This window comes from Corylus avellana, chromosome ca8 (assembly GCF_901000735.1).
Source record: "Corylus avellana chromosome ca8, CavTom2PMs-1.0".
In the NCBI taxonomy this organism is placed as follows: domain Eukaryota; kingdom Viridiplantae; phylum Streptophyta; class Magnoliopsida; order Fagales; family Betulaceae; genus Corylus; species Corylus avellana.
In genome coordinates, this window is record NC_081548.1 from 22,509,441 (window position 1) to 22,523,593 (window position 14,153).

At 35.9% G+C, this 14,153-nt stretch overlaps 2 protein-coding genes across 2 annotated transcripts; one reads left to right on the forward strand and one right to left on the reverse strand.

Moving 5' to 3' along the window:
• Positions 1-1,238: 1,238 nt before the first annotated feature.
• On the forward strand, positions 1,239-8,245 carry LOC132189172 (protein disulfide-isomerase 5-2). The gene is made up of 5 exons (XM_059603758.1): positions 1,239-1,592; positions 3,130-3,233; positions 3,496-3,866; positions 6,189-6,496; positions 7,728-8,245. The coding sequence occupies exons 1-5, from the start codon at positions 1,374-1,376 to the stop codon at positions 8,037-8,039; spliced, it is 1,314 nt and encodes a 437-aa protein (XP_059459741.1). The 5' UTR covers positions 1,239-1,373; the 3' UTR covers positions 8,040-8,245.
• Positions 8,246-9,287: 1,042 nt separating this feature from the next.
• Positions 9,288-14,134, reverse strand: LOC132189173 (receptor homology region, transmembrane domain- and RING domain-containing protein 2-like). Its single transcript, XM_059603759.1, has 4 exons — positions 13,744-14,134; positions 12,779-13,009; positions 11,084-11,488; positions 9,288-10,263 (listed from the first exon to the last, which is right to left on the reverse strand). Exons 1-4 carry the CDS (start codon positions 13,865-13,867, stop codon positions 9,692-9,694), a joined length of 1,332 nt encoding a protein of 443 aa, XP_059459742.1. The 5' UTR covers positions 13,868-14,134; the 3' UTR covers positions 9,288-9,691.
• Between the last annotated feature and the right edge of the window lie 19 nt (positions 14,135-14,153).

A 14,153-nucleotide genomic window follows, 5' to 3' on the forward strand; every position in this document is an offset into this window, starting at 1 on the left:
GATCTTCTACTTCTTTTCGCAGGACTTCTTCTTCCTTGTCTGCAAGGCTTTTCTTCTCCCGCCAGGAAACAGCCTTAGGCTCTACAGCTACCTTCTTTTTCTGCTTCCCTTCCATTATATTCCTCCTAATCCACAAAATAAGTATTCATTATAGACAAAGATCGACTGAAGTAATTATGAAGTTAATCAAAATGTGCAGAGAACGGGGAGACATTTAAAAAGAAGCAGAGTACTAGAATGTAACGGCTGGTCAAATACTACTCACGATAAACAAAATGGTGTTGCATGATTATAGTACTAGCAAAAACGTTAAAGTGCAAAAAACATATGCAACTTATAAAGGAATTACATAATACATTTTGTAATCATGCTCCTTTTTTTCCACTTAGCATTCACCTCCTCCGCGTCAACCACGAGTTTGATTATAACATGTTTGGTTTGAATTGGGTCTTGAAAATTCTGACGAACCGACATTGAATGATTCAAGAAAGCGCTAGTAAAATGATTCAACTCCTTAGAACATTAACAATGGAAGAGTCAAATGTTACTTTTATCCAAAATGGCTAATCAGATTTGTAAAAAACTCCCTACGTTGGATTAAAAAAAAAAAAAAAAAAAAGCTATATGTAGCAGCACTTTTCAATGACCCATTTTATTTTTTTATTGTTTCTCTAACATGTTTTCTCTTTTTTCACAAAACTTTTTTCACTTTTTCCTAATAACTTTTCCCAAAACTTTTTCCCAATAAATAGTAAAAAAATATATATTTTAATAAAATAGATAGAAATATAGCTAATCAGATATAGAGGCATTTAAAAATGAGTAATGCTAGATATCATTTTTTTATCCTCAATGTAGCTTTCAAAATCACTATTGAATCAAAATTCAAGTATGATTCATCTAAAATTTAATGGTGATTTTAAAAGTCACATCAGCTTTAGGAGGATAAAAAAATGGTTCATAGCATTATTCTTTAAGAATTCGTTAACTAAATTAAATAAAAGTAAGTTTTGAGAAGTTATTTTGAATAAAAATTTAGCTCTTTCATTGTGAATACTCATTGGGAAAATTTTCTTTCTAATTTTTCATTTATCTATTAAAGATTTTATCCATTTTTTGAAGTTAATGTAGTCATGTAGATAACAAAATCCATATGAAAATATCTTAGGTGGCACAATCAACTTTTTTTTTTCTTTAAATGGACATGCTAGGGAAGAAATTCAAATCCAACGCACAGATTCATGGTAATGTAGTATGGACTCCGGCACACGATAGTATAACAGGGTAACAAGGCTCGCAGCTGAGCAACGAAGCAAGAAAACGAAAACAGAAACACCGTCAGACTTTTCAGGTTATCGTCGTCGTAATATAAGATGAAGAATCGCGTTTTGACGATGCTGTTGTGTTTGCTGATGTCAATAGTATCATCATCGTCATCATCTCCTGGGGGTGGTGAGCAATCGTTGACGGCGAATGGGAAGGTGTTGGAGCTGAACGAGTCGAACTTCGATTCGGCCATCTCTACCTTTGACTTCATACTCGTCGATTTCTACGCCCCATGGTGCGGCCACTGCAAGCGTCTCTCTCCCCAGGTCACACACTCTCTACTGATTTCTTTCCCTTTCGGAAATATTGATTGGATTATGATATTTGCGTTTTTGTTTTTTGTTTTTTGTGTTTAATTCATTAATGGGTAATTCTAGATTTGTGATTTTGTATTCACAATAACAATCTTTAGCATGTTTTGGGTCAGAGGAGAGTGCCATCCACGTACTTAAACTAAGCTTGGATTTTGAGTTCCCACCCCAATTGATTTCATAAGGAGCCTATTTTTAACATGGGTTTTCTCAGTTTTTATGTAAATCGTCTAAACAAAGCGATCTAAAACTTTGAAATGGGAAATATCATTTGATCCTGTCTCAAATGTAAGTTTTGCTTTAGAATTTTTCTTTCTAAAGGATCCAACTTTGATATAGTAGCCCGTGGCTTCTCTTCTTGATAGGGGCGAGTCATAGTATTTGCTGGGAAGGTTATCTATTTTGATCTGTCCCTTTACCAACTCTGTGAAGAATGAATTTGTAGTAGCGTGTGCATACTGCCCTGTAATGAACACAATTTTTCTGATGTAATTTTATGGTAATTATGAAAATGATGTATGGTGATTTGGTTGGATTGAATGATTGGTGAAGGAAATTGTAGTAATTTGGATTTATTGAAATTGAAAATTTGGGAAAATATAGAGAGGGTTATTTCGAAGACAACATGGCCTCCAAGAAAACAAACTGCAAACTGGATCAAAGTTCTGGACATCCCCCACAATTCCACACGTGGGCCCTTTTATACTACTATGCTACAATCAGTCTAACCCTCAACAATAGTAGCATGACATCCAATGTCAAGCTAAAGATCCTCTCACATGGCAGTTTGCACCATATACAAAAGACACAAAGCAGCGCCAAGTGCTGTCAATGGCATCCACTCTACAGTGTCAACTAACATGGGTCACAACCCATTATTCATCTTGGCTCATTTACAACACATACAACCCAATTACAAAATGCACACCTACTAAAAGACCCATTACATACCCCACCCCTTCAAAGCACCTTGCCCACAAGGTGCAGTTTGAATGTATCTGCTAAATCATCCTTCCAGCCCAGCTCACAATTCCTTCTAGGCTTCTATATTCTTCATCAGTAATCGAACTTCGCCATTTGCTTTACAACTGTATTCTACTTCTTTCTCAAAAGTCACGTGTTACCACCTAACATGACTTCAGCACTTCCCGTATAAAAGACCTCACGGCTTCACATTGGGAAATAGGTGTGGCAAATGTGTGATGTAGGAATAGGAAATAGAAATTGGCAGAAGTCACGCGTGATGCTTGAGAAACTTTCTGGAGCATGAAACTTGTAAATTGCTTGTTGGCATTTACTTTTGTGTTCTCTTTAATTCCCTGTTTATTTGGAGTGCTTAGTTTCATATTTTATAGCTTATTGCTGTGCCAAGAACGGTTTGTTGGAATTTCTTTCAATACTCTCTGTTTCATTTAAATTATTGGACCTTTTGTTGGTTACATTCCATCTTTTTAAAGCTAGAACACTAACAACTTTAATTATTATATTGCAGTTAGATGAAGCTGCCCCGATACTTGCCAGCTTGAAAGAGCCCATAGTTATAGCGAAAGTAAATGCTGACAAATTTACCCGTCTTGCTCGTAAATACGATATTGAGTATGCTTTCATCTCCATCCCTATTGATGTTAATCACACTTGTCTATTTGTTTGATATCGTGGATTTGTTTTGCGGTTGAATTGAGCTAGAATATTAGGACATTGCTCTACGACACCATATTGATGCTTTTAGTATGGCAGTAGTCAGAATTCCTGCTTAGAATATGTTTCTCAATGTGTTAAAAAAGCGCTATTTACAGAAAGCAAACCTTGTTAGTTAATGATATTTTGACCATGAACCATTAATTTTTCTGTGATGCAGTGCATTTCCTACCCTCATGATCTTTATGCATGGCATCCCTGTAGAATATAATGGACCAAGGAAAGCAGATTTACTTGCTCGTTATCTGAAAAAATTTGTTGCTCCTGATGTTTCGGTTCTTGACTCAGACTCTGCTATCAGTGACTTCATTGAGACAGCTGGCACTTACTTTCCTATATATATAGGCTTTGGCTTGAACGAGTCAATGATATCAAAGTTAGCCATAAAGTATAAGAAAAAGGCATGGTTTTCTGTGGCAAAAGATTTCTCTGAGGACATCATGGTATTATATGATTTTGACAAGGTTCCCGCTTTGGTATCTCTTCATCCAACCTACCATGAGCAGAGCATTTTTTATGGCCCCTTTGAAGGTAAGTTTTTACTCAGATTAGCTAGCCCAGCTAACTGCTAAAATCATGTTACATCTGTATTAAGTACCTTATATGAATGTCTAATTTATAGAATTTAGAATTTATCAGTTTTCTTCATGCCCATGCATATTGACCCTGGTGCTTCTTAGAATTGTTTTTCGCAGAATATGATATTTTAATGTTGTAAAATCTGACATCTTATACTGTTGTTGTTGATTTTTTATTTTTTTTTGGTGAGAACTGGCTTTGTGTTTAGGCCCCGTTTGTTCCTACTGAGGATTATATCTGCAAAAAATAGCTGTGACCTGGTTAAATAGGCATGTGTGGTTGTGATTGCGATTGTGTTGCTGTCTTGCTCGTATTCGATACCTGCGAATTACCATAATGTAGGGTGGCTGAGATGTGGACACTTGCCCATTTCTTTTTATTTTTATTTTATTGGTAAAATACATAACTCACTGATCAACAAGGAATTGGATCCCTGACCTCATCCTCCACCTTATGGGGGCAGGACATATCATTTGATTGAAAGACCATTGATAGGCTTGGATGGAAGCAACATATTGTTTCAATTTTTCAAATTTGCTGGGTTTTTACTTTTACCTAAGCTTTTGTGTTAGCCTGAGCTGATTTTTTGTTGCGTTTCCCTTGTATACTTCCTAGGTACTAGGGTGGCACACATTGTTTGCGCTGTTTCAATACATATTGTTACCTAATAGAAGAAGAAAAAATACCCTTCTTGGCATATAAGAGACGAGACCTCTTTGAGTGTGCTTATTCTTGGTGGTAGATGAGTACAATGCATCTATTAGAACCAATGATCTTGTTAATTGTTCCTCGTACATGGACCCTTGGTTATAATCATACATACAGAAATATAGTATCTATCTATAGAGTGATATGGTGGAATAAGTTTAGGAAATCATATGACAAGGGATGCGGAAGTATTTTATCAATACAGTTCAGGAAAAACCTGTTTGATGTTCTATAACTTGCAAACCACGAAAAACAAAATAGCTGATTTGTGATCCAAATAAATATACTACCCTGCCATGTAGTCTGAAACATCTCTTCCTTTAAGACAGACTGAATGCTGGTGGAGGCAGTGAATAACTTCACGAAATTATGTGGAGTAAAGTACATTCCTAGCCATTCGAGCTGCTAAAGAGGTTTGAAGGATCCTTAGCTTCAGTCGTAGTGGGTTTTCTGTAATTGTGACTTTTCCACTACATAGTTGACATCCATCTCTGACCTTACGCTGAACTCTAATTAGCACAATTTATCCTAGCCGCCATATATCTATTCTAATGCCACAGCTTTTGCGCAGCTATTCATTTTCACCTTACCCTAGGTTGTCACAAAGACTCAATAATTAGCTTGCACATAGTGATCTTGTTATTCTTTGCAAAAGGATCCTGTGTTAATTTTGTGCCCGCCAAAAATCATTATCTGGGTTATACTAAAATTTCTCTTAGGTTTTATATTTAAATTAACAGCAACAAATTATCTAATTAGATGGCTGTGTATAACATTTTAAGAAAAAAAGTACAGAAACTTTTTCTTATTAATAGAAGATTACATAGTTCAAATAATCTAATCCTACTTTATTTTAACATGTAACATCCTCAAGTAGATACCTTTGAGCAATAATAGTTTTTCCCACCCACCTTTATCATATGTGGGACTCTAAGATGAACCAGAACACTCAAGTTTTCTGTGTATCAGCTTGTTATACGCTTGCTTGAGCTCATTAGCAGTAGAATGAAGCCAAATTGGGCCAATAACATAAGGTTGCTATTTAAATGAGTTAAGCTTGACAGTCCATTCTCAGCTAGGGACATTAGTCTGTATACAGGTCCCCCCACCCCTCCCTTTCTCGCTCTGCTGAAATATTTTGCACTAAGAATGTAAAATCAATATGCTTTGTCAGACTTCCTTTAGAAAGGCAGTTGGCTGAGTTCCTTGGAATTAACAAATGGGGGTTGCAAGCTAATTTAAGCGTAATATAGCTCTTCAAAGTCCAGTTTTATTGATTAAAGCACAAACATATCATGTCAAATTTTAGCCAAGCTGAAACTGACTTTGAACATTAATCTGCTTAACCAAGATACCTTGAACACCCATATGCTCAGCATAAACACTCTTTAGGTTTCTTACTATATATTTTGGAAATTCCATTTTCCTTCTGTCCTGTATGGAGCTCTTCTGCATTTCATCAAATTATAATCCCTTAAGTGCTTCAGCTTTCATTCATCATCAGCAGATCTGTTATTGGTTGTGAAAAGAAAAGGCTGTTTATACCTTTCTGTTTTCAATATGCAGAGCAATTCTTGGAGGATTTTGTAAAACAAAGCTTGTTCCCTCTGGCCATGCCAATAAACATCGACTCACTGAAGACATTGAAAGACGATGATAGGAAAATTGCCCTGACAATTGTGGAGGATGAGACAGACGAGAAATCAAATAAAATTATCAAGTTATTGAAGGCTGCTGCATCTGCAAATCGTGACCTAGTGTTTGGTTATGTTGGTGTCAAACAATGGGAAGACTTTGCCGACACATTTGGAGCTAACAAAAAGACAACACTGCCAAAAATGGTCATTTGGGATGGAGATGAGGAGTACTTTTCAGTAAGTTTTATCTTTTCAGAAAGAAAAAAAAAAATTATATTAGATTTTTATGCTAAATTTAGCTTTGCAGATGATATTTGGTTGCAGTTTTTTTAATAATTATTATTATTGCACATTATTTTAGGTGTGAGATGATAACATGACATAATTTTGAGAGAATGAATTGCTTATTTTAGGTGCAGCAAGACATTGTTTACTAGTATGCTTAACTCTTGATCCTGTATGTGCTTGTACTTGGACACGAGTAATAGGACTATATGTTGGGTTGTGTAGAAGATGACTTCAATTACTACCTAGTAAATTAGAAAATGATTCATTCTCCTATTTAGACTAGAGGTTTGGGGGTCCAAAAGCTTAAGACTTTCTTAATATATTGTACTTATTTTACTATTGATGTTAAACATTGCATGCTCATACAGTGAAATAATTTAAGTCGTGAATATATTCACCAAATAAATCATAGATGAGATCATTTACTGAGATTTTGTTATTCCCTTGGTTTGAGCAAATATTAAGAAGGAACTTTCTCATTGGAAATGCTATATAAACATGAAGGCTCCAACTTGGAAAAAAAAAATCCTTGAATGATATGTGAAAACCTCAGGACCGATGGAAATGTTATGTCTGGATGCTTAATGTACAGGTTATCAGTTGGGCTTGTTGTATGGTTACTTACTCCTATAGAGTCTATTGTGTTTAATTCTACATTTTCACCTGCTCTTGTAGGTTGTAACTAAATTTCACTGGACGTTTTAGCTTTGTGATGATGATACCATAGGCATAGAATCATAGATAATACATTGCCTCTTGGGACATCCCTCAGATGATCTGTAATATTTTTGTAATTTTTGTGCTACATTGAGGATAGAAGTGAAGTCTCTTGAGAGATTTCATTAAAACAGCTTATGTAAATATTATATTTGTGGTTCTTGACTTTTGGACAAAGTTTTCGTCCAAGTTGGGTTGGAGAAAATTCTTCCAACCAAGTCTATTATACTGACATGTGTCCAAAATGCATGTAAGAATCATGCATTCAGATATGCAATAAGCAAAAAATTTACAATTTCCACATGGACCGTACTGTATGATTTGTTATAGTATGTACATAACATAATTTTGAATATTTTCAGCATCCTTGATAAAAATGTTTCTTACATGTTGACACGTAAAGGTTGCTCTATTGTCCCTTCATTGACGCTTCCGACGCTTAACTATTTCATTGATTTGTTAGGTTATTGGATCCGAAAGCATTGATGACGAGGATCAGGCAACTCAAATCTCGCGATTCCTTGAAGGATATAGGGAAGGAAGAACAGAAAAGAAAAGAATTGGCGGTCCATCCTTTATTGGCTTCATCAATTCATTGATTGGCATGAGAACTGTATTCTTGATTGTTTTTGTGGTTGCAGTCGCGATGCTTATCCAAACCATCAATAAAGAAGAGCCTCTGAGGGTTGGTACTCGAGACCGGACCGATCATGCTAGCGGTTCCGATTCGGAGGCTGAAAGTAAAGATTATAGATCTGGAGACAAGGAAGATTAAAGCCGGGCATTTGGGGGGCTTCTAACTGAAAATCTAGTCCAGAATATGCTTATAAACAAGTCAACAATGTGCACGAAGACATTTGAGTTGAGGGAGGTTCTCTGGCACTTGCATCTTTTGTATAAACTCTTATTTATGCACAAACCTTTGTCGGTTCAATTTTATACTACTTTTGATTAACTAATCTATTCTACTGAATTGTCATATGTACTTAAATCATGTGATTCTCATACATATTTTTAATAGAGTATACGTCAGTTTAATAGACTAAGTTGAAAGAATTTATTCAAAAAAAAACTCTTATCATTTCTCACATCCTTTTAGGACAAATATAATTTTAATAAACTGAGTTGAAAAAAATTCATAAAAACAAATATGTTTGAACATATATTTTAGGTGACTGTTTTTTTTCTTTTTATTTTTAGAGACTTAAGTTATCCCTTAATTAAAGAAAATCAGTTCACTGGTCCTAGTACCACTGTACCACCTACCATGGATTATAATCAGAGAAAAGAAAGTTTGGATATGAATTTATCTTCAGCTTATCACATCTTTCTAATTGTTTAATGCTACTTTTGTTTGTTTGTTTTTTTTTTTTTTTTTTTTTTCTGTCCACTCAAGGGAAGGGGAGGGGGGATTGGAACTATTAAACTCCGCTTCATTAGGCATGGTCCACAGCTAATTGAACTACCTCCTGAGGACAATTGTTTAATGCTACTGATGGATATGGAATACACAATTTAGTTGCCTCTTCATCTTAATAAAATAAGGCAACTTGTTATTTGTTCATTGGAATGCATGTCAAATCAGTCATCTTATCTTCCATGGTGCGTTTAATCACATCTTATCCTGTTCTTCCAATTAGTCAAAAGCCAGTTTATCTGAAGCAAAAAACAAAACAAGCATTTTCACCGCTCTTGCCACATATATCCTTCATCCAGATTTCAATCCAAGAAAAAAAAAAAAAAAAAAAAAAAAAAGTTCCCAATCAAATTTTAATGAAGTTATTTGAGCAAAAGTTAGCTGGCACTTTTAATTGGACAGATTTCAAATTAAGTCTTCAATTTATTCATAGATCCTTCAATGTTTGGTTCAGAGGACTAAGGCCATGAGTCTCGCTTCTCTTATAAAGCCAGTCAATTCAACACGACAGAAATCAGATTTGACATCAGCCCGCTAATGATCTCTTTGACGTTGGAAATCTTCAAGATTTTCAGCTCCATGACAACAAAAAGAAAGGAGAAACAGTATCCAGAAAAAAGGAAAGAAGTTGATTCTTGATAAAGAGCAAAGTCATAAAGAAGCTGTTTCTGCACATCCCCAAACATCTGTCTGGTCAGTGTGGTTTTACTATACTCACAAACGAAGACAATCAAAACACCAATGTTAATGCAATCCAGTACAGCACAAAACACTCGCGACTTAAGAAATGACACAAATCCTATACTACAATGTACATGCGAGGTGGCAGCAAGTAACAATTAAGAAAACTGATGACTCAAGCAACAAAGTCAAATAGAATCATATCACGATGCAGCAACTTTGCGGTGCAAGCCAGAGGTAAAAATCATCTCAGGGATGTTGGTTTGACTCCATCTGATGAGCTCTTGGCAGCATCTACCCAGTTTGTCAGTCTCATGCTAAATTTTGACTCAGCAATCCGGAAGTGATTGGGCAGAAGCAAAGGGCGAAAAACTTGCAGCCGACTCGCTGCAATGTAGTGGGTGCTGCTGATGACCAGACGAACTCACAAAGCTCGGTGATGCATAGCTTGTGCTTGGAATATATGGAGACATGTATCTTGAGTTATGTGGTGAAAAAGATGGGTAACCCAATGAATGGGGTGAAACCAAATGGGAAGCATGAGATCTTTGAGATGATGCATTCCTGAGATCTACTGAGCTTCGGCTTACACTCATGGGAGGGGATTGGCGGTAGTAACTGAGGGACTGCTGACCATAAGGAGTGCTAGCAAAAGAGTGAATTCGAGAAACTGAAGGAGATCGTGATGATGCTGGTGCTATTTGTACGGCTGGTGATGATGCAAACGACGATCTCACAGATGACAACACAGAAGAAGCCACAGAGGCTGGGCTGGATGAAAGCAACGGTGTTGATTCAGAAGCTGGCGGATCACCTGTGTTACTTCTTGCATCGCGCTTACAAACTGGACAGAAGGTTCTCCACGAAGTAAGCCAGGAATCCACGCAGAAAGCATGAAATTCTGTCAAATTCCCGCAAACATCATAAATATATGTGCATGGTAATTAACGTATGAGAATGTAATGAAAGAAGATAAAATAAGCTGTAGCAAAAGAATCCTCGAAAATTTTATGCCATCGATAAACCAATATGAACTTCCTCCAATGACAGATACTGTTCAACACAAAATAAGATACAGTTCCATCTATGCAAAAATACTCCCACCTACTAATTTGTACGAAACTACCTTCATCCAAACATAATTTTTGGCTGTGGGTATGAAATTCGCACAATCAAGCACAGCAAACACTTTCAGAAACATTCTTGCTCAGTAACAAAGACGCACGGGTTATCAGGCCAAAATCATGGATTATTTTGTCGGGCTATGAAAATAGAAAATGCAATGACCCATGAAACATGCAAGTGTCGTAGCCACAGCTAATGATCCTCCTTCATGAACCCATTAGGACTGAACACAACCTAAGCTTAGATTTCAGGGTTGGGCACAATAAGAAAATAAATTAGAGGGATTCTAAATGAGCCTTGCATGAAAAGAAAACTCTAGATGAAATAATTGATGTTGTAGAACAAAACAATTAGCTCATAAAGCTTTATGATGCCATCTAATTTTAAGAGCCAGACTAGTACATTTTCCTCCAGATGTTTTTCTTTGATTACTTTATGTTAATGCTAGGTCACATACTAAAAGTTTGCAACTTTGTAGGTCTTCAAATCATGCTAATTTGAAAATCTTCACCATTATCTGAAGTTAAAATCTCATATACAGTTAATAGAGTAAAATTTCAAACACTGCCATCTTTGCTATGGTAAGAAAGACTTACTATGACGACACGGTAGAATCCTGAGCTTCTCTCCAACACTATAGTCTTCAAGGCATATTGCACATGTTATTGAAGTACAATTATCCTCTAAAACAGCAGTGAATATCAAACTTGGCATTGCTTTCACTAGTCGACTGCTCATCCCATGGAATTCCCGGACACGAGAAGCTAGAGGTCGTTCACGTCTTACACGATGCCTGCGAACGAAGAAACAAGTAGCCAGCACAGCAGACATGGCAAGTAGGGAAATGAAAGAGATTGCCATGATAGACCATGCTGAGTTTTCAAAGCTTGGAATAATCCATAGCTCCATGTCAGATAAGCCCGTGTATTTTGTTAGTATTTCACCTGAAGCTTTAGAAACAAACACAGCATGAATTTTTATACCAGCTGAATTTCCTGCCACTGCATTGTGCCCATGAGAGTTAATTAGGGATTCTCGCAACAACAAAATTTCTAGTTACTAATTAAAAGAAGAAAGCATAAGATGCAAATCAATAAAAGAGAATTCGTCTATTATAGAAACATGGAAAATAGACCATACAAACAACACGATTAGAATTCCAGATATTACTTGCAACTGAGTTTTAAAACAAAAATGGGAGTGTTCATATTACCTTAACCCTTTCTAATGGTGAATTACACTTGCCCCTCCTATGGTAAATTCCATTTTTCACTTTGCCACCTTTTGATTGGGAAAGTGTCACTTTACCCCTTGAGATTTGTCCCACTTAACTTTTGTCATCAAGTATCCACTTCACCTCAATATTCACTCTAGATTAAGTAGCGAAACGCAATAGAACAAACCTTAGGAGGATAAAGTGACACCAGGTAAAAGAATAAATCCCCCTTTTAATCACCTACAGAAGGTCTTCATCGCTAAATGTAAAAGCACATGATTTAGCTATGAAGGTTAAACATATTATTTAACAAATCCATATGCAGAACGTTAGATGAATGCACTGTTACAGACAAAATTAACTGATATACCACATAAAATTGATAGACTCAGAAAGGTTCACAGTAACCTTTTTTTTTCACTTTTTAATGCGCTATGATCTTTAAGCTTCAGAGCTGAAGTCCCAGGGACAAGACTATATATTCATATATTTGTAGGTAGTGAACATTCATATATGTGAATATAGTGAATTCCCCGGTCAGTGCCCAGCCCTATGGTTGATGGTTACCTTTTTTGCCTTTTTCCATTTTTTAACACCCTATGACCTTTAAGCTTCAACAAGAATATACATACAACTGTACATTCATATATTTGTCAGTCATATATATATAGATATATATTACTAACATCTGGTAAAAGTACAAGGCTGTTATCTTGACACCTTTCAGGTATCATATAGTGCACCAATGAACTGATCAGGTATGTTTTAGACTACTGTTTCACTGCTGAAAGAAATCATATCAATGGAAATTTCAAGCAACATAATTTATTAGCAGGAGACTCGTATCCCTAACTCAATTGCTGTATAACCATTATAAAAGTATTACATCATTTGTCTAAGGTCAAGCTGGGTGAGCTATAAAACCTCATCTTTTATCCCAGTAGAAAGTATGTAAGCACTTGCATACTTCTATATGTATCATATTATGAGTAAAGATATATTTAATTAACCAACAAGCATCAGTATGACTGTTAGGAAAATTTTGATTTGATTTCATGCAGGAAAAGCTCATTACTTGCAACCAAGACACCATCATCTTCATTGTCATAGACAATTGCAGCTCTGAATCCCGCTTTCTGTGCTCTTCTAACTTTATCCTCAAAGCTACAGCCTCCTCTAATAATCAGAACAAATGGGGAGCTAGCATTTGAAGCTTGTTCAGCTTTATTTGTCAATGTTGAGCATGCATCGAGAGGCTCTGCTGCGTATAATACCCCACATTCCCCTGAACCTTTAACCGGTGGAGCTGAAAACAAGGCATAACACAACGAGGAAAATGTATTAACATCACATATCACAGAACTACAGGCCAGTACATGCGGCCTTACATATGCACACGGAGTCGCATAAACACAACAAACACCTTCAATAATCTAAACTTAAGTTTTGCATCTTCTCTTCCTGGAAATCTAAAATACATTAACTTAAATATCATGTAAACATATACACCTATCATACACACACGACTCTTTAGAATTAATGAAAAGTTAATGAAGTATAAACTCTGGAAAAGATTAATTCTTCAGAAGAATAGGAGAGAAAAAAAAAAAAAAAACTACAAGTTATAGGTAATTGGGTAAACGTAACATATATGCATGATCAAACAAAATTTGCCATTCGACAGCATAAGTAAATTCAAAAGTTTCATCTTTATTACAAGAAACAATAATCTAACCAAAATTTTCAATCTTTTCCAACGTTTGGGTTACGACTTTAACTAATGAAGTTGCTCTTGTCTGCCAAAAAACAGAAAAGAGAGAGAAACAGCTCAACTCAACTCAACTAAGCCAACAGATGAATTACCCAGCCTGTGTGAAAATTGCAAAATACCCAGGTCCCCATAAATCGAAATTTAAATACCCATATAACCAAAAATAATATATAAACACCCAAATACAAATTCCTCTACTTCTTCCCACATTTTCTCAGCATCCAAACATGAAATTTACGTTAAAAACGGAAGAACCCCAGAAAACTAACCGAAATTAGCTTCGATGTCGTCGAAAGAGAGAGTGACGTTGTTCCCCATGAGCACCACATTCGCTGCCGCCATATAACAACCGGCTAATAGAGAGAGCAACGAGAAAAGCAGAGTCGGACTCATATCTTCCCCCAAAATCAAATTCTGAGATTTCCCAAACAATAAACAAACAAACAAACAAACAAAAAACCCTAATTCCTCAGAGACACAAACAATAAAGAGAAGTTTGTTAGGGTTTTGCAGAAATCATAATTCGGTTAATGGATACATCCGCTTCCATTTGAGATACTGGATATTGGATAATAAATCTGAATCTTCTCGTTAATCTTTTGATGCTCTTCAAGTTGGGGAATTATTATATATTATTACGTGAAAAATATAGATAATATCAAAAATGGTTGTTCCTATT